General features: G+C 40.4%; 1 protein-coding gene across 3 annotated transcripts in view; it reads left to right on the top strand.

The window, feature by feature from the left end:
- Positions 1-19572, top strand: part of MYLK3 (myosin light chain kinase 3) — a 49486-nt gene that overhangs the window by 14625 nt on the left and 15289 nt on the right. For 2 of the 3 annotated variants that reach the window (XM_068955956.1, XM_068955955.1), the window contains exons 3-4: positions 15995-16085; positions 17327-17765. In XM_068955956.1, the coding sequence (XP_068812057.1) occupies positions 15995-16085; positions 17327-17765 (530 nt within the window). Of the gene's footprint in view, positions 1-12065; positions 12579-15994; positions 16086-17326; positions 17766-19572 lie in introns of those variants that run through there. The other variant, XM_009678331.2, reaches the window with a different exon arrangement.

Genomic DNA, 19572 nt, shown 5'->3' with positions numbered 1-19572 from the left:
GGTTAGATGAATTTAAGGCTTTAGAGCAAAATACTAATGTAATATATAGTGTTTAATGTAGCCAACACAATATGATTTTTTTTAATATTATTTATTATGTAAAAACCAGAATAGTCCAGGAGCCAAGATATGTCATACACCCGGGGCCAAGTGATTTATTGGCCATTTATGCCAACAGAGCAGAAAAAAATTGTCTGCTAATTAATTGAATATACTACTTAGCTATTCTTCACACTGAACAAATTAATGGTGTGTTGAAATTGTTAATGTTCGACTTTTTATTAAACAGCCTGAAATACCAGCTTGTGAATTTCTGCATTTGTTTTTGACAGTTCATAAAATTAAGACAAATTTTTGAGGAATTTTTTTGCTTGTTGTAAGAGGGATGCAAATGAAAGATATTTCAGGAAGGCTTGACAGAATGTGGCTTTAGAACCATCGAAGCAACTAATCCAGGGTTTTTTATATTTGTTGTGCCTAGGAGGGGAAAAAAACTGTCAGTACTGCGGTTCTCTGTCTGCGTGGCCTTCTGTGCCTTGGCTCTGTGCAGCTCAGAGTTGGTGTTTCCCTGTGACATGAATACTATACTGAGGTTCAGAATATCTGATTTCTCTGTAATTGGTCTTTTGGGTGACCGTGAGTAATTCTTTCATATTCTGTGCTTCAATTTCCTTTTCTGTAAAGTTGGTGATAATTGTACTTATCTCTTCTGAAAATGCTTTGAGGGAATAGCTATCCTAGACTTAGGAAAGCCAACAATAATTCAAACTGAGTCCTCAGTCAACTAAGAATTGGAAAATATCTTGTTTTTGGGTGTCTTGGATTGGATTCTATCATTCAGGCCAGTTTACCAAATTCATTGCATTTATCTTTTGGAAAAGTCTTCTTTGTTTTATTCCCTGAAATTTATGAAACACCATAAAGGGGAAGATGCTTTTGGAGAATATGACCAGCAGAGAAACATATAAGCCTAAACTGTTTCTTGGACCAGTTCTTATTAAAGTTGGGTCTGAGCCTGTCCCAGGAGCTGATGACCCCATACTTTCAATTTCAGTGGTTACAGCGTAGAACCTGCTGTTTGCCTGCTTGTTGACAACTGTCTCTTTCTGGCTTAGCATTTGATAATCTGCCGCCTTGTACTCAAGTAAGTTTCTGGCTTAGCTGATCCTTGTGTTGTGGAAGGACTTCTAGCACTAGGCAACACAGTGATCTGAGCGTGTTTACAGATTGCCTGGAAATTTGTGTTATTGTTCAGATGTGCGATGGATGGTGCTTCCTGTTGTTCGTGCTTGAGAAATAAGATGAGGGGGTTCTGTGTTTCTAAAATTAATCGGACTCTGTTAGGAGATGAGGTGAAAAAAAGTTCTAACACGAGCCTGAAGACCAAGTTGCCTATACTTCCTTCAAGTTTTTCCTTCCCATGAGCTGAACAGCTTTGATATTCAGCTACATCATTCCTTTTAACCTTGGTCATGTTGCTGTGTCTCTTCTGCCAATTTGTTGGAGCTGATCCTTGTTTCAGGACATGGCCGCTTCATGAGACATCTGAAGTCATCTAGTCCCTTCATATATGCTAATCCTGATGATGATGATCTACTACTTATTTGTGGTAGGGGATGTGCTTTCACCTCACTTTCTTGGGTAGCATCTTGCTAGTTTTGTCACTCATGCTTTATTCCTTCTAGGAGCCCTATGTAGGGTTATATGAAACTCTTCAGGTACTCCTGGTTCACATAGTGAATACCTTCACAAAGTGAATACCTTTGTGTATTCACTGCTGATTGTCTTCTGTTGCACAACAATTACTTTTGTTTTCATATCTCTCTGGACAACTGTCTACCCTGTTTTGTGTGGCTGTTTAGCACTTGGAGCATAGAGCTGTTGGCATAGGCCTCATGGAGACCAGGCCTTAACACCTGCAGTTCAGGCCCCTGTTTAGCTGGGAAGTTGCTCCTCTCTTTATATTGCTGACCAGATCTGGGATCCTTCTGGGGCAATCTGCAGACTGCGGAGGCTCTGAAACTGCAACCCTTGGGTCTAGACACTTGGCAGACTACCCACAGACTGCACTAAGGAGAGTTAGCAGAAAGGCAGGCAGGCTGAAAAACATCACTGAAAGTAGTATAAAATTTTTGAGGATTAGGACTGCTAGAAAAATATATGGTTGGAAAATTTCCATCTCAGCTGCTAACACTGTTTTTCCAGGCCTTGTGGGAACTCGGAAAGGTTTCATATGCTCAAATTTGAATTTTGCACCAATGTATAGTGGCTTTCAGTCTAAGTATACTCTATTGGGTATACTTTCAGACAGTACATATATAGTCCCTGACATTACAGAACAGGTTTGTTTTCACCTTTCCCATACATGAATTGAGATAGCAGGAGGTAGCAGGTTCTTCTGCTGTTGTTTCCTGTATTTGTGGCTCACCTTTCACTCTCTCGTTTGTCCCCTCAATTTGGTGTTCAGGCTGGTGTTCAGGTACAAGTGTCTTCTGGTTCATCCAACTTATTTAGGCATGTCTTTTGACTTCAAGTATGTACTTTCCTGAATGCTTGTTTTTTTGGAGATCTGATCCTTCTCAGTGCTGGCATTGCATGCTCACTGGGATTTTGTGGGCCTAGGTAGAATTAGGAAGAAATACCTATTTCTATAAATTGCTCTGTTCTGGACATTTTCTTGGTGAGTTCCTGTTCCCAGTTTCAGCTGAAGTTCCCCAGAACCCAGTGTAGGGAACTTCAGCTTCTGGGTCATAATTAATCTCAGCACCTGCTTAGGAATTGCCACAGCCTGAATTGCATCTTCCTTGACCTCTTTTGCTTTAGCAAGAGTATAATTTGCTATGCTTTTGACGACTGATTGACTGACCTTCTTGTTTATGGGTTTGGCTTTATCTGTTTTAGAGCCATAAAATGTTGGCACAAGTTATCAAATGACTGACAAGGTAATCCAGCTCCACAGGGCAGTTCTTACTGTGGCCAGAGTGATGCTAAGCCAGGTAGAAGGTTGCCAGTTGTTGCTATGGGCACTGAGCTAGTTTCGTGGTACTCTTCACTGGATTATGGTCAATGCAGAGTTTCATAAGATCCACTCTTCTCTAGTTTCAGAAACCTTTGCAAAGTTTTTCTGTCCTTCCTTCTGTGGCTCAACAAGAGCTACTGGAAGTCTGTATTTCCCTATTCTCATGAGCTGTATAGGTAAACTCTTGCCAGGTGAACCTTGCTCTCAAGGTGCTCACCTCTTTGCAGTGTATTACTGCAGTCTTCTCTTGCAGTCAGTCTACTGCAATCTTGCCTAGCATTTCAAACAATCTTCTTATTTCTCACACTGAAAAGATCTTGATGTACTGTTGCTACCTGTGTGGCTGGTGCTGCCCTACTGCCCTTTAGTGACTGCTGCTCCTGATACTGACTAATGATGAAGTCCAAGCAATTTATACACAGCAAGCTTTACTTGCTTACTGTCCTCTGAGTGGTTTTGATTTACAATGCCAGGACTTGATGGTGTTTTTCTAGTCCATTGCTGCTTTTCAGTGTATCTGGGATTACACTACACAACTGGCTCTGCAATCCAGCTAAGATGAATTTGTCGCTGATGTAATAGCAGAATTACAAAATTGATGGTTTAGTAGTGCTAATGCAGTAACTTCTTAAAAGTGTAGAGAACCCTGTATGTAGCTGCTTAGAATTAGTATTCTGGAGTCTATTGGCTGTTGATTTGTGGCAGCAAGGTAGCTGGGGAAACGAAACTTCCTGAGCTCTGATAGAAGCCTCTCAGAGAAGCTCTAAGGAGTATTTACTATTCTGCAAGTGGAAATGGCTGCAAATCTATTTAGTATTAATGGTACTTTGGATTTCTATTTCAGTAGATATTCATACTGATATATCAACTTCAGATGAAGAAATGGATCATTGTATTTAGACATATCACTGGAGCCCTAACTCCTGGCTTTTGGTTCACACCCACATGTTCTTAAAGTTACTGCTTTAGAGAATAAACAAACTTTAAAGATTGCTCTCTCGTTCCTTGCTGTGGAAAGCTTGGAGCCTGTGGTTAGCTGGTTTCCGCAACTCTGCTGACATACGTGTTTTTTTCTTTTTTAAGAAAATCCATAGATGACATTCTTTTATTTTTCCTTTATCTCTTTTGAAGTCATTGAAACCATTAGAAAATTAGCTGAAGAACTTTTGCATCTCTGAAATGGATGCAGCATTTTGGTTTTTTGTTTGTTTGGTTTTTTGCCAGACATTCAAACCAACATTCAAAGGGAAGGGGAGTCGCTTCTTTGCGGGTACTTGATTACTGGCAAGAACTTGCAGAATCACCCAGCTTTTGTACCCGGACTCTTTGAATCCTTTTCAAAGCAGGGCTTGTGTTGTTGAGACTAAGCCTGAACTGATGAAGTATGCCTGTGTTCGTGAATGACGTCAAATGAAAATGTCATAGAGCTCTATGACAGCAGGTGAATATGGCAATAAAGCAAACTTCATTATAGGAGAGATGATAATCTGCTTAATCTGTAATTTCCCTAACATGTTGCTCTGGTTATTAGTGGGGAATAGCAATGTCAAGGAATGTTCTTAATAACAAAAAAAAACAAAAAACAGAACAAAACTTAAAAAAAAAAAGCAAAACAGTGACAACACTGCCTGCATTGCTGAACTCTTGTGCAGAATGTTATTAGCGAGGAGCAGTGAGCATGGTACCTGAGGTTTGCTGTACCACTACTGCAACTGTTAGAGGGAAATATGAAGGAGAGAAGAAATCGATAACTGAGTCTCCAGATTGCACAAGGCCTGAATTCTTGTGAGTCCTTGAGAAAAGTTTCCAAAGGTGCGTGTCAGGAGCCAAGGCACTCTCGAATCCAATAGAAATGTTTGAGTTGCTGGAGGCTGTTGTGCATAAGCTCACCCCTTGTGTGGCTGTACCTGAACACTTCATTCACCTAATTCCAGTGCAGTTTGTCTTTCTGAGACGAGGTTTCATAGTGATTTGAGGAACTTCTGTGTTTTGCATTTCAATTTGACATACACATGGACACTTAAAACAGTGCAATGCAGAATTGCTTTCCAGGTGCTCATACTTTTCAGTCAGTAACTATGAAGGGCAGAAGAGTAGCCAGTGGCACAGAATTGTTGCCTATCAACTTCAGAAAAGTGAGTGGAGGAGCAAAGAAAAAAATTAGATGCAATCTGATCAGAAGTGTCAGGTGTAATATTAAGAAAGCTGAAGTTGGAAATGATTGTTACAAATTGGCGAGTTGGTAGAGCTCTGTGTGTATTTTTATGGTAATTTTTCAAACTTGATCTGAAAAGATCTTCCAAAGTAGGAAGAGAACAAAAGATAACACAAAGCACAGTGCAGTTTGGTGATTTTCACCTTCTGAAACAACAACTTGTTGCTGGCAAAGCAGACTTCTATGAGGGCTTTGATTCAAAGCCAGTGATTTTAGAAGTTGGCAAGAATGATTGTGCTTGTTCCCTATATATATTCAGAGGCCTATCTCATCACTTCAGTGACAAGAACTTGCTTTTATTGTTATTGGCCTTGCTGCACAGCCAAGGCTATTCTTCTGCATTGCAGTGGGATCCCAACTGACTTACAATTACTTGTACCTGAGCAAACTGACATAGACACAACTGCTTTTGGCAGGTGTAAAAATTGCCATAGAATTCTTTGCTGAGCTCCTAATAATAGTAAGAATTCCAAGCGCCTAGCAAACGAGAGGCAAAACAGTTTGCTTCTCAAATCCAAGGGTGGCTTTTGTGGCTGCCCATTTGAATCAGGTAGGCTTTACTAGGAACTGTCAGCATTTGATATAATGTCACTGAAATTCAGAGAAAGCAGAACCAGCAATATGACTTACATTCAGTTTCCGGAGAAGAGCTCTTCGTGGAGAGTATGGTGGAGCAGTGGTGTGAAGTGTTACCACTGCACCAAGGATATATTACTGATTAGCAGTCTTCTGTTTTGAGTTTTCTTTTCGTAAAATGTTTCAGTAGCTGTTTAGGGAAGTAAATAAACAGTTAGAAAAGAAGAAAATTAAAGATATGAGCCAGCTTCTTAATGTAGCTTTTGTGGATAGCAGACTTGGCGAGTGTAAGCTCTAGGGTCAAGCGAGTGAATGTGAACAGGCAACAGGTGCTCTTTGGGCCTCCTGAGAGGCACAGTAACCTGGAGGAAGGACTTAAAGGTTCTTGTTAAGCCATGCAGGCAAATAGTAAACAGTATTATCTAGAAATCTCATCACTTTGATGTAAATGAAATGTCATGATTGATCTGTTCAGCTATCTGCTGTCAGCTGCTTGACAGATGCATTAAAAATATTACACATGATCCCTAATTCATTAACCTCTCCTTAGCTGAGCCAGTGCCTATGAGCATTGTACTTAGGCGGGTTGGTCAGGACTAGCAAGAGAGTGTTTTGTAACTTGCTATATCAACAATTTTCCATCGCTAAACATACAAATGTGGATATATTGATTGTTAAGATATAGTTGATACGATATTACAGTAAAGTTGAACTGTTGTGCACTAGACAATATTTAAATATATCATGCCAGGGTCACTTGGGGAAACTGATAGTGCTTTATAGACCCTTTCACAGTGCAGGTGGATTTCAATCAACAGCTGACATGAATAATGAATTAAATGTCAGGTTCTTGGCCTTCTAAAGTAGGTATGGACCAGTTCCTAGTATACCACCAAATATAGCAGATGGAAATCTTTTGTCTCCTCTAAGTAGGAAATCCAGCTATTGGAGTAGATACATTTGATCTAAGGCATATTCTGTCCTTGGAGGTTATTGCTCTAAATTAAAGCTGATGCCCATTTGAATACTTGCCATTTGTCATGAGAATTGGTGTCTCTTGCTGCACCATTACTCTGTGGAGATGATTTATTATCTCTCATGTTTCTAGGAAACCTGCTGGTGGTAAGAAATTGCTCATTGGTAGGGCTCAATTTTTCAAAAGTTTAGGAACCTGTTACTTCATCTATTGGGAAAAATTAAGATATGTGTGCTAATGAGCTGCAGTAACTAGGTTTGAATTAAGTAGATTGTCAACATAATTAAAAAAAAAATCTGCCAGCCGATTCGGAAATATGTAAATTATATTTATTAATATTTTATATCTGAGATGTATTTGGCAGACATGGCCAGGTTGTTTTGAGCTCATCTGCTAGCTTTCGCTTTTTGTAAGCTCCTAATGTTTGCAACATTTAATTCTTTCTCTCCTTAGAACTCTGTTACATCACAACCATTACAAACTTCTCCTAAAGCATCCAAACTCTTTGTAGAGATTTGGCTTTGCTTAGACCTTTTAAAAGGTTAATTTTTATTTACCTACGTATTTTAAGCCATCTCCAGTTTTACTGTGTTGTTGGAAGCAATGCACTAATCTAATGAGATGATCTGTGTGAGCAGCTGGTCTTAACCTCTGTGACATTTCTTGTTTGGGATGTAAGCCTTAGCCGTCACTTTAGTACATGCTGTAGTTCCCCTCCGCCCCCCCAATCACCCCATCTTTGTTCCTATGACACATCTTTTTTCCTTCCTTTGGTCAGAGCTAGCAAGGAGGAATCATAACTCGACTGTCACACCATAGATTCTTAAACCATTCTTTGTGTCAAATGTTAATTTTTCTTGTCTTCTGACAGCTCTCTCTTGCAGCTGGGAGAGCGTGCATGGGGTTGAAGCCAAAACGGAAGAAACGCTCCTTCCCCCCTTGAGAACAGAAGTCTCTTTGGCATCACCAGCTCAAGGTCACTTGCAGTTCTGGTTCTCCAGCATTCATGTCCCTTTTCTCTGCCACTCCTGAGCTATTTGATAGCTTGGAAGTATTTTAAAGGTATCCTGGATATTTATTTCATTTCTGCTCTTAATGAAGTGGAAGCAGTTGCCTACACACTCCAGACCATGCTTATTTGTTGTTACTTGCAAAAAACAAGTGCATACAAACAGCAGACCAGTTACCATCAGAAAGTTTTTGTGTTCTATCCAGGCTGTGATGGAGTCTTGTGGCTGACCAGTTTATTTTGCCAGTGACAGTGCAGGCTGGCTGAACAGAGCTCTGCAGCGCATGGAAGTCCTGCAGGACTTGCTGGTATTCATTACCTATGTAACGCTTCAAGTTTTTCAGGTGTAATTTGAGGGGTATTGGAGATGAAGCAGCATGTATAGCGGTATGTAAGTGTAAAATGTCATTATAAGCCATAGTCCCTCGCAAAGAAAAAGTGAATTTAATAGGCAATTCCACTTTTATAACAACTGCACTTTCTTATGGTGTCTAAGGATGGGTATACTGTGATCTGCAATATGAAGCCAGGCAATTTGGTTTTATTTAAAAAAAAAAAAAAAAAAAGAGGGAGGAGGATTCAGACTGTCAATGGAACCGATTGCTCTCCTCTGGCAGCTTGAGCAAGATGCAAATGTTAGGCGCTAAATCAATGTTCTGAATAAAAATTACCTTCTATTGTAATTCAGAGCAAAAGGAATAAAAGTTTTTTGCCAGTATTTGAACATATTATCATCCTGAGGACAAAACAATCAGTCAGATCCATTGGGACATTTTTTTTCTTTTGTGCTTTTACCGGCAGTTCAGAAAGAGGAGGAAGAAGAGGAGGAAGCGTAAGGAGAAAAGAAAAGCTGACCTTAATAACTTTGTGACAGACATTTGCAACTTCTCATTATGCATCAACTAAAGTCTCCTTCCCCTCTGTCCTTCATCCCACTGACAATTTTGGAGGTGCCTATGGGTGCACAGTGGGATTCAAGTAATGCTATAAGCTGAACAGCTGTATCTGAGTAGGAGGTGCCTTTGGATTTTTCTTGCCTGATTGTACCTCAGACAACACTAACAAGGAATATTTGCTGCAAGTAGCAAGAAGTCTCCATAATGGATTATCTCATGCTGTGCTGTGTGAGTAGGTATTAGAGGGCAAAACCTCTTCTGTACTGTTGGGATGCACAACACATGTTTCTGAGCCTGGAGAGGGAAGAGATGCTTTGTATCCCTCAAGTTTGTCTGGCAAGTCTCCTTGTGTAACTAATATAAACTTGGGGGTTTCCTTTTTGTTTTATAAAATTCCCTCTGTTTCGCACAGCATTTACCTCTTGGGTCTGTTGTCTGTGAGGAAGATCAGTAAATCAGGATCATATAAATTACAGTAATTAACTAAGCTAATGTTTTTGCTTAAAATGTTAAATAGCTATTAATAAGATTCAAGATTTCAAGACTCCCATTTGCTGAGAAAGAAATATGAAGGCCAGTTGTGCTTCTTTGCTGTATTTGCATTGTTTCACGACATTGCACGCCATGCCTGGAATAGCACACTGGTGGTGGCTATGTTGGTGGCTGTGCAGGTATGCAACGCAAGTGACTTTTTCTGGCTAGACTTCCTTATTGAAATATTTGTTGCGAGCTGTCTGACTTTAAATATAACAAGTCAAAGGCACTTTTGATTCTACAGTTTCCTTTATGTCCCTAAAAGGACAATGTTCATCTGGTACTCTTGATTCAGTAAAAACGATGGCTGTTTTGATTATTTGTCATCAAGCATGTTTATAGACTTGAAAGAATTAATTATGTAAAGGCATTTTGCTTGAAAATTCTGATTCTTTAAAGCCTATAGTGGGCTTGCACAGCTTTTATTGTCAATGTCCTTTATTTTAAATATAGAGCTTTGTTTTACTGCATTTGTATGCTTGATGGTGGGAATAAGATTATATGAACACTAATAGTAACCCTTTATTTCTCTTCTTCCTAAACCACATAGAAATTGTACTGAAAAAGTAGGACTACAGATGGTTTCATAGAATGACTTCTTTAATTGCCTTAACAATTAAGCTGGTGTTACTGGAACAAGTTCTTCCAAAGTTTATTTTTCCTTAAAGGAAACATATTTTTTGCAGTATTGTTAAATCAAACAATTTAGCAGTGAATGTTTAAGGAGTTCTACTGACTCTCTCTTCTGCTGGTCACTTCTATTGGTGTTAAAAACCTGACTTGAATTTCTACTGAAGAAAAAATTATCACCTCGTAAGCATCTAACACTTAACATTTATTTTAAAGTATGAATGGAAAGCAGGTGGCTCCAGAGTTCAGTTTGTTGATTACAACAACAACAACAAAAAAGATTCCTATATCCTGTACAATTGAATTCCCATTTGTTCTGTAACCATTCACTCCAGCTATTGCCCTTAAAGTTCTTTTGTCTCCTTTTAGCTTCTTTCAATGTAGCTAAAATGTATTTTTATTTGCACCAGCTAGAACTGGATATAATCCTGACAACTGTTATGCTCTGAAACTTGTGCAGCTCAGGTATTAGTTCTCTTCTGCTCCTAAATATCTTCTGATAAATCTGTATGTTCACAGATCTGTGACCTGTGAGATGATAGGTGATATAAGGAAGGGGAAATTTTCCACTATACGCTGATGGGGTATCATACAACTTAGGCCATATTATTCCAGGCCACTGTGAAAATACTAGTGATCTTAAAATATTTTCTGATCAGGACTAGCTAATTGTCATGAAATGGAAAGTCCCATCAACTTTTATAGGCCAAATTTTCTTCCGAAGTTATTCCTTGGTGTTCAAACTCTCCCATGAATGTGATGAAAAGTCAGAGTCTTCTAGCTTTTTTGGTGTCTTTTGTAAAACTGGTTAGTGGCCTCTAAATATCAGAAGACCACCAAGTCAACTATAATTGTTTAGTGGTCTTGGCAGGCATATCAAAATGTAGTTTTTTTCATCATAAAGATAAATATACTTTCCTCTCTTACAGAAGTAGGAGAACAACTTATCTTCTTGAGAGGGTATGCTAATACTGCTACTACTGACTCTCCTGCTTGTAAGGGGAGTATTTTTATTCCTACAACTTCCCATCTCGTACAATGAGTTTACTTCAAGAATTACATTTTCCCCCCCTTATACTCCTTTGAAAAAGTATGAGAGGAAGGGATTGGAAGCAAAGGGTTGCTCAGTACCCTAAAGCCCAGGGCTTTGGTAGGCTTTGATTGCCCTGTCACACCAGGACGCTGACTGCAGTGGGAATTCCCCACTTCTTTCTGCCCCCTGTTCTATGTAAGTGCAACAGTGAAAAGGGGCATGGGGGATCCAGGCTCCACTGTGGGCTACTGCCACAAATGTTGTGTTTGGCACTGGACAAACTGCTTAACCTCTCGATACCTCTCTTCATAGTGCTCAGAGCTGTGGCAGTGGGGGCTATGCAAGTTCAGAGCGGTTATTTCTCTGCTCTCTAGTGAACACAACTTTTATATTACACATGCTAACGTACTTAAGAGTGAAATGAAGTCAGTAAGTTCTTTATATAGGCTTTATGATTTAATAGTCTTGTTGCTAACAGTTGGACTAGTTCTGCTGTGCCCGCATGAAGATTTTTTTTTTTACTCTCTTCACTTTCATAGCCTGCAAGAAAGATTTAATTTTAGAAGTTTCAGTTGACAAAGACATGCTGGTGCTAGATATGCATTTCAGATCCTTGTCATTGTACTCTATTTTTAAATTCAAGTGCCAGCCAACCTAAAGAGCACAGCCTGTGTCTATGCTGGGTGCTCTACATCTGTGCTACAAAGCTGAGCTCTTCCAAGCCTTAGCACAAGGCCACCAAAATTTACTTCTATGGTTTTCCTATATAATGAAAAGAAATGTTCTGACAAGAGCTAAATATAGCACAGAGCTAAAACTGATTGTGAAAACCATGCCTCTGCCTGTAGAGGTTTGCTCAGGCATTGTCAATTGTTAAGATGCTTGCCTATCAACAGCCACTCGAGAAAGAATTTTAAATGGTTTTGTGACGTCCAGGAGGCCCAAGAAAATATAGTCTGGTGCCAAACTAACTCCATAATTGAAAGCACACAGTAGATAACACAAAAATAAGTCTTTTATGCAGTAGCTATCTAATGACATGCTCTAGCATCTCCAATAAGTGAGGCTGTCTGGTACAGGGGTAGCTAAAGAAGATGAATTTTCAGAGACTCATTCTCTAATTTATGATTAATGAGAAGCCAGCTTAATCTCTCCATTATCCTGCTCTCTGGACAGAATGTCTGCGGGTAATTTGGACCTTGCAGAGGGAAATGCCCTGACTAAGTTGCAGCCTACAAAAGTGAACAACTTAAGCATGATGGACAAAAAACTGAATCTCTTGAATGAAAAGGTGGACAAATTGTTGCATTTCCAGGAAGACCTGACAGGCAAACTGCAACGAGTTAACAAAGGCATTGATGATATAGAAAAAGGCATTAACAAGCTAACAGTATCCCGAGCAGCTCCTGATGAGACCGATGCAATGAAAAAAGTCCTAAAACTATCGGACAGTACACACCAGACTGATATCCAGAGCATATGCTCAGAAGTATTGAAATTGATGAAAATTGTCCAGCTAGATGCCTCGAAGCATAAGGAAAGGCTGGCAAAGATAGAGAAAAGGGTTGATACGCTGGATAAGGTTATTACGTTCATGGGAGAAATATTAAAAAATTCGAAAGTAGTGGATTTTATTCTCAGAGGCATTGTCCCCTGGAAGAAGGGGAGTCTGCTGGAAATCCTTGTGGAGGTTGGTTTTGATTTACTATTCTTGATATTTTCTTTGTGAAGTAGCAAGGCTTTTGGGTTCTCCTGCTGATTTATCACATAACATCTATAATTCAGGCTTTCAATTCAGTGCAGCTTACTGCTGCAACCTTTGAATTGTAAACCTTTTGAAGCAGAGATCAAGGTTCAGAAAGTGCCTGGCAGGTTTATGTCTGATGTGCCTAAAGTGGGTCAGGCAATCCTCTAGTAAGTGTGAGGAGTAGATTGCTACTGTAAAAGAAAATTCAGCTTCCACAGTGACATTCAGATTAGTGACTGAACTGAGGCCCCCGTGAAAAGAAGTAGGAGTAGCATACTGGGAAGCATTTGTTGAAGGAAGAGGGTTTCTATTTTCTTGAGGGTTTGTGTTGTCTGAACGCAAGTTACTAGAACTTATGCTGACTTATGTTCCTATAACCAAGCTGATTTATATGTCCTTAGCCATCTAAGTTGTCCTCAGCTAGTTTATGAACACTATTGATACGGTCCACACCTCAAATCAAATAGCTGCTGTGTTTGCAAGTGCAATTTGCATCAGTTTCTAGCCATTTCTTAATTATTAAGGACGGTGATAGGGAGAACAGGCAAGACCAGTGTGTGGTTGGTACAGTGTTTCAGAATTGATTGATGTTGTTTTTAAAAGCTGTATGCATTTGGAATTCATTTTGGCCATTGGGAGCTTTGAGTCTTCACAATGGCTTTTATCCCACTGTGAGAAAGAAGAGGAGGAACTGTGTGAGTTGGAATATAGGGGATGTTTGTTCGTTCCAAGGATCTCTTTGTATGCAGAGCTGTGATTACAGCAAAAAGAACTTAGTTCAAATGCCCGTTCGTCCATAAGCCCATTCCTATTTTACTCTGGGTATTTTTCCTACGAAATCAGTAAAACGTAAGGGTGGAAAGTGCTCTTCTGATCTCTCTTCTTGAATGTCAGAGGCTGAAACTGGGCAGACCTTTAAGGACAGAGTTTATAAAGAATTTCCGTTAGAGTTGAGACCATAACGTGATGCATCAGACATCAACCTTACCTCCAGATGGAGATGATGTTTGTACTCGAAAACTGTTCCATTTTCAGTCTTACAGCTTTTTGGAGAAATGAAAAAACTTTTCAAAAGGTTAATATGTGTTGGTTAAAGCTGCGCTGTTACAGGTTACTGCCTGCTGTCGCTGTCTAATGCCTGGAGACAGATACAGTTCTTTTCTTTGTGGAGTTACATCCTGATTTGAACTGACAATACATAGTATGTTAAACAGCCACGAGAAGAGGAATATTAGATGGCCTAATTTCTTGGCCAGGTTATCAATTTCCAAGTGAAAAGAACAATAAGGAGGAATGCAGATGAAGAGAGGTGTTGAGAGGAGTGCTGGAGGAATGGCTCGCCGTGAACGCCAACGCGAGTGGTCAGCACGAGTGACAACCTAGCTGCTATGTGCTGCCTCCTCACTAGGGCTTGTGAAGGAGGAGAGGAGATCTGCAGAGGTCTGAACCTCATCCCAGTTTTACGGGTGGGGAAATTGAGACTAAGCGGAGAGGTGACCCCACTGATGATCACCTAGGGTGATCGCCTGGGGTGAAGGGTAGGTCTCTGCCCAGGCTCTAGGCACTGCCTCAGCTGTAAGACAGGCGATGCATGTTGGACAAGTGGGTAGTTTTATGGCTAACTCCAGTTTTGTTAAGTGACAATCACCATCCTCCCCTTTTGTTTCTGTTCGTGAGCAGGTTTTGAAATTGGAGCATAAGTAGTTGTGAGATCTCAAGATATATCTGTACTTTGATCACAGAATGGCTGTTGACTAGCAAATGGTATTTGAACTAGGTTTAAAAGAGTGAGGTGGTATATGTACGTGATCGAGCTGGGATAACGTGGAGCAAAGAGTGGGTGAATACAAAAACAAATGAGCTTGGGCGGAGCTATGTGCTAGCTTGTGTGTTTCAGTTTTGCAGTCGCTTGTATGACAGCAGTGTAGACCTGTCCAAAGAGGTCCACAGTTGCACTGGGGTTGCACACAAAGAGAATTTGCTACTTGATTGTTTCTATTTTCCAACCTTTGTTGTTTTGTAACAGTGTTGCTGCTTATCGCAGAGCTGGCTTTGCACAAGGTTACTAAGTATGGGGATGGGAGTCAGGAGGTCATGTTTTGATTTTTGGGTGAAGCTGTTTGCTGAGGGTATGACAGCATTCCAGGGATGCCATGGGAATGCTTATGGGAGCAGTTTTGCTGGGTAGGCTTCAAATTAATAAAAGATTATGAATTGAGCTTCACAGAAGCCAAACCTCTAGCCCTTTATTTTCAAAAAACCCTAGCATTACACTGTCAAACTTTCTCAGAGCTTTCTTTGCGCCCAGGATTTTACAAGAATAATGTTCCCTCTGGTCATTGTTGCAGATTTGCTTAGAGCTGTAATAAAAATGGTAATGATATTTTACTATCTTTAATATTTAGATTTTTTTATTTAGTGGGGAAGAGGAGATTTTCTATTGTATCTTCAGTAAAGATTGGACCATGAAAAAGTTGCTTCCTTAACTCTTTTTGCTAACAGCTGAAGGGGCTGATTTGCAACAGAATTGTAATCAGTTATGTGCAGAAAGATTGAAAATGTTGCTTATTTGCTAATATAAATAAGGGTAGGAGCCTATCACTATAAAATCATTAGACTTTATTTTTAACTGTAATTGAAGGCAAGAAATATAATGTTATGCCTTTTCCTATTTTTGTGTATTTTCTTCCTAAATATTAGTTATTTTATTTTGATTGCAAATGTATTGATATGGAAAGTGCTTGGTAGTGCTGTTTCACAAGTATTCCTCCTCTGTGTTTTGTTAATTGGTGGAAGAAACGTGTTTAAAAATGTTCTGTCAAAAGCCAATAAGTCTATTTTTAACTATGCCAAAACCAACATTGATGAAGGTACGTACATAAGAGCTACCATAAAGCTAGGGGTTCTTTGTCTGTATTGCCTCTATCATAGCTCAAGTCACGAATATTCTTAGAGGCTATGAGACAAATTTTTATAATAGCTATATAAACACTACTTGTCTTTCAGTGACTAGCCAGAAGGGACAGAATTGAAATATTATTTTCTTTTCTAATATATCTATTATGTTCCACATCCCAGGGTTTTAATGTATATGAGTAAGAGTGACACCGGGCAGTCTCGGACAGGTAACATTTTGGAAAGCAGTGAGCTAATGTATTATTCTGTGTCTCCTTGTTTTACAAGGATGCCTTTTAACAAAAGGGGAGAGGTGCTAGAAAAGGGGAGGGAAAGCAACAGTTAACTAAAAATGCAGGTTGGAGGTTTATACGATCTAAATACCTACACAGTTAGAGGAACCTAGTGGGAAATAAACAACTTTGGCCATAACTGTTACTTTTATATTCCGTTTCCATTTTTAGGCCAAAGATAAACCTGAGGAGAGTGGTGCAAAACCTAAGCATGTGCTTAGTAATAGAGGAACCCAAACTGAAAGCAAGAAGCCTGTGGAAGGTATGTATAACTCCAGGCATGCTGTAAGCTTTAACTCCAGAATGTGCAGCAGACAGACTGGTAACTGCATCCACCAGTACTGGAAAAATACAGAGATGTTCTCCCCTCCTCCACAAGAATATCTGTCCCTAGATTGAACCCCACAAAAACCTAGAAGCTCATCAAACTGAATGTATCACCTTTTATTTGGCTACACTGTTCTTTTGCTATGGGATTGCAAAGAGATTAATTAAGAGCAGTACCTATTCTGAGATACCATGAAGGTAGCAGCAATGTCTCCTAGTAAACCTATAAAATTCTTCTTCCTTTAATACAGCTGAACCAGCGCTCCTCCCCTCTCCCCCTTGGAAATGAGGACACGCTGACGCTGGAATATCTTTTTTTTTGATCAGCAGCTTTCATGGCCATGTCAGAGCTTAGTGAAGAGATTCCTATTCAGGATGCCTCTGTCAGGGCACTACCCTGTTGTATCCATTACGACACCTGTGGAGTTGCAACAAGGGTGAATGTGATGTTGAACAGGCTCTGTCATACAGTCTGCTTCACAAATTGCCAGTGGATCCCTTAAATTATGGAAGAGCCCCTTTTTTGTTTCTTCATTTAGGAAGTGACAAAAATAAAACAGCCATTGGGTCACAGATCTGACTCAAAAGCTACACAGGATTGTAAAGTAATCTCGATAACAAATACTCTGTGCATACTGAACCCTGAAGGAAGTTATCCTATCAATTTCCATGGTCAATATTCCCAGCCATTGTCATGAGAAGGTGCTGAAGGACCTTCTTGTCCTTTTGTAGAAAATGCAAAGGGCATTGTCTTGAGCCCCTTAGGGTCTTGATCCTTGTGTCCCTGCTGCTCAGGTCAGGAAGAGGGGTAGCAGGTCCTGGCTGGGACTTCAGTATCTGACCTACCTGCTACATTTACCCACAAAGTAACTTCAAATTTGAAAGGCAGTGAGCTGAGCCTTACAATTTTTTGTTTGTTTGCTTTCTGGAAATCCGGTTTATAACACTACTGGAAAGTCAGCAGAGCAGTTAAATCTGTGATTAAGCCATGAGCATTAATATAGGCTGTCTCAAGCCTGGTGGTGAAGGTTTCATACCTTTCAGGGGGTTTCTTCTGAGCTTTCCAGATGCTGTAACTGCATAAGTTATTTTGAATGACAGGCTACTTTACTCTTTCTCTATTTCTCTGTGACTTTTGTCAAGGCTCATTCCCTATTAATGGCTTGTCTTATTCAGAGACTAAAAGTGGGAAAAAACTGGATGAAAACAATGGAGCAGGTGAGAAGGTGAACACTTCTAGTGCTACGGCTCCCAAAGCTGACCCTAAACCCCAACTTAAAGAGAGAACAGCACAGCTGCAAGCAGTAGAAGGCACTGGCAAAACACAGAGCTCTAAGATTTGTCAACAGCAAAAGGACGTTGATGTCAAAGCTTTGAATCAACACAATGGCCTTCCTTTCGTGAATCAAGATCGCGCAGGGAACCAAAATGCTCCTGCTAAAGCAAATGATATAGATAGAGTCCCACATCTAGAAGAGCACCACAGGCAGCTTTTTCCTCAGAAACTCAGAGAGAACGTAACCAAACCTTCGCGGCTGAGCGCAGCCTCCCGGGAAGCTGTGCCCTCCACGTCCCGGGCTGTATCTGACACAGGGTGCGAAGTGACACGTACCAGGTAATGTCCTTGTTAGTGATTTTTTGTGTGATCTGAAACATTTCATGTGTTAAAAGGGGGGGGGGGGAAGGGAAAGATAGATTATTAAAGGGGCATGTCCTGCTGAAGTGTGATCAAGTGGAAAAATGGCCATGCTAGAAAAGGCGCAGTGGGACCTCGCAAATGGATAAGGCAAAGAACTGAACGTAGCAAGGGCCCCTTATAATTTTTTATGAAGTTAAGAAGTTAGAGGGGTAAATACATGAGGTGTTTTAGATATGATAGTCTTCTATGTATAGAGAGATGGTAGGCTGACCTCCCCAGGATAACCCAAGGAATTGGACCTTTATAAACCACTCACTCCTTTCCAACTCGTCTACTTTTATAACCATCACAAATCCAAGTGACTTTCCTTTGGTCTCCTCCATTTTTTTTTTAACTTTCTTTATGCCTTGGTCATGCAAAGATTTGACCAGATCATCCTTCATTGATCTCTGTTAGCCTAATCTTGTATAGGTGTTTAGTAACGCATCTTTCAATCCTTTTCCTTTTGAATTGTTTCTTTAGAATTTAATTTATAATTGCATTTATTAACACACCCTTCACCCCCACCCCCGAACTTGAACTGCCATGCCTGCTCTGTATGGCCTGGTGTATACAGGAAGGGATGTGTGTGTATGTATGTTTATGTATGTATATGTGTCCTTTCACACACTCGTGTGTGCGCGCACACGTGCGCGCTCGCTCTCTCTCTCTCACACGCACGCACGCTGTGTGTGTGCAATTACCCTATTGCCTGCATGTGCAAATCGGCGTCTGAAGGCCGAACAGCAATATGGCACTACTTTTGTATGTGAATGCTTTAACTTGAATACTTTGAATTTATGTCGGTACTTGTGAATATAGGCAAGACACTTAAATCTTACTGTGAGAAGGGTAGATGTCTACTGGGATAGGAAGACTCCTTCAAAAAAAAAAAAAGTAATGAGAGTGAAGACTAAATAAGCAAATGAAAGGAAGTTGTCCTGATGTCAGCATGTGTTTCTCCATGTCAGAAATGGCTCATTGCCAGGATTGGCTTGTTGGTATAGCCTTAACACAGAGACTGGAGCCTTCAAAGGATGTTTTTCTCCTAAGAGTGCAAGGACGTGGCAGGAAAGAGTGGGAGAAGCTTTCACTACTGTGACTTTTTCTCCAACGTTCACGAGCAACTTGGTGTGCAGTTTGTAGACACTGTTACATCCAAATTGGTTGCTGTAATAACACTGAAAGTGGGAACTTACCCATATTTTGGCCCTGAGTTTAAGGCTCTGGCTTGAGAGCCATAGGCACCTGAAACAGCAGAGTGGGTCTGTCTCAGCTGCCTGGCCTAGCACTGCCCTGGAAGTTCCCACTTGTGCTTTGAGGATAGCTTGTGCTTTGAGGTTTGTGAAGCAGTTGCTGAAATGGAAATCAGTGCTGGCTGGTGATGGTATGCCAGGCAGTGAACTCAGCGGGAGAGGCAGCAGCTTCTGGACCAGCTGGATGGTTTGGGCAGAGGGTGTCAGAGCCCCAAAGAGTTTGGTTTGTGGAGGAGGGAGGACAACAGATAGCTGGAAGGCAGAACCTAACCCAGGGTAAGTCCCAGGGAAGCTGCAGTCCTCCTGAATAGGTACCTATTAGGATTTTGTGTGTGAAGTCATGTAGTAAATGCCTCTCTAGGATGAATACAAGTTTTAGTGAAGTTTCTAAGCCACGCAGAAACACAGAAAGAACGTTTGTGTTCCCCTGCTTGGAGAAATGCCCAAGAGCCCTGTCGAGTTCAGGCTTGTCTAGATAGCAGCAGAGG

This window comes from Struthio camelus, chromosome 10, assembly GCF_040807025.1.
Source record: "Struthio camelus isolate bStrCam1 chromosome 10, bStrCam1.hap1, whole genome shotgun sequence".
Classification (NCBI taxonomy): Eukaryota; Metazoa; Chordata; class Aves; order Struthioniformes; family Struthionidae; genus Struthio; species Struthio camelus.
This window is presented reverse-complemented; position numbering and strand designations above follow the sequence as displayed.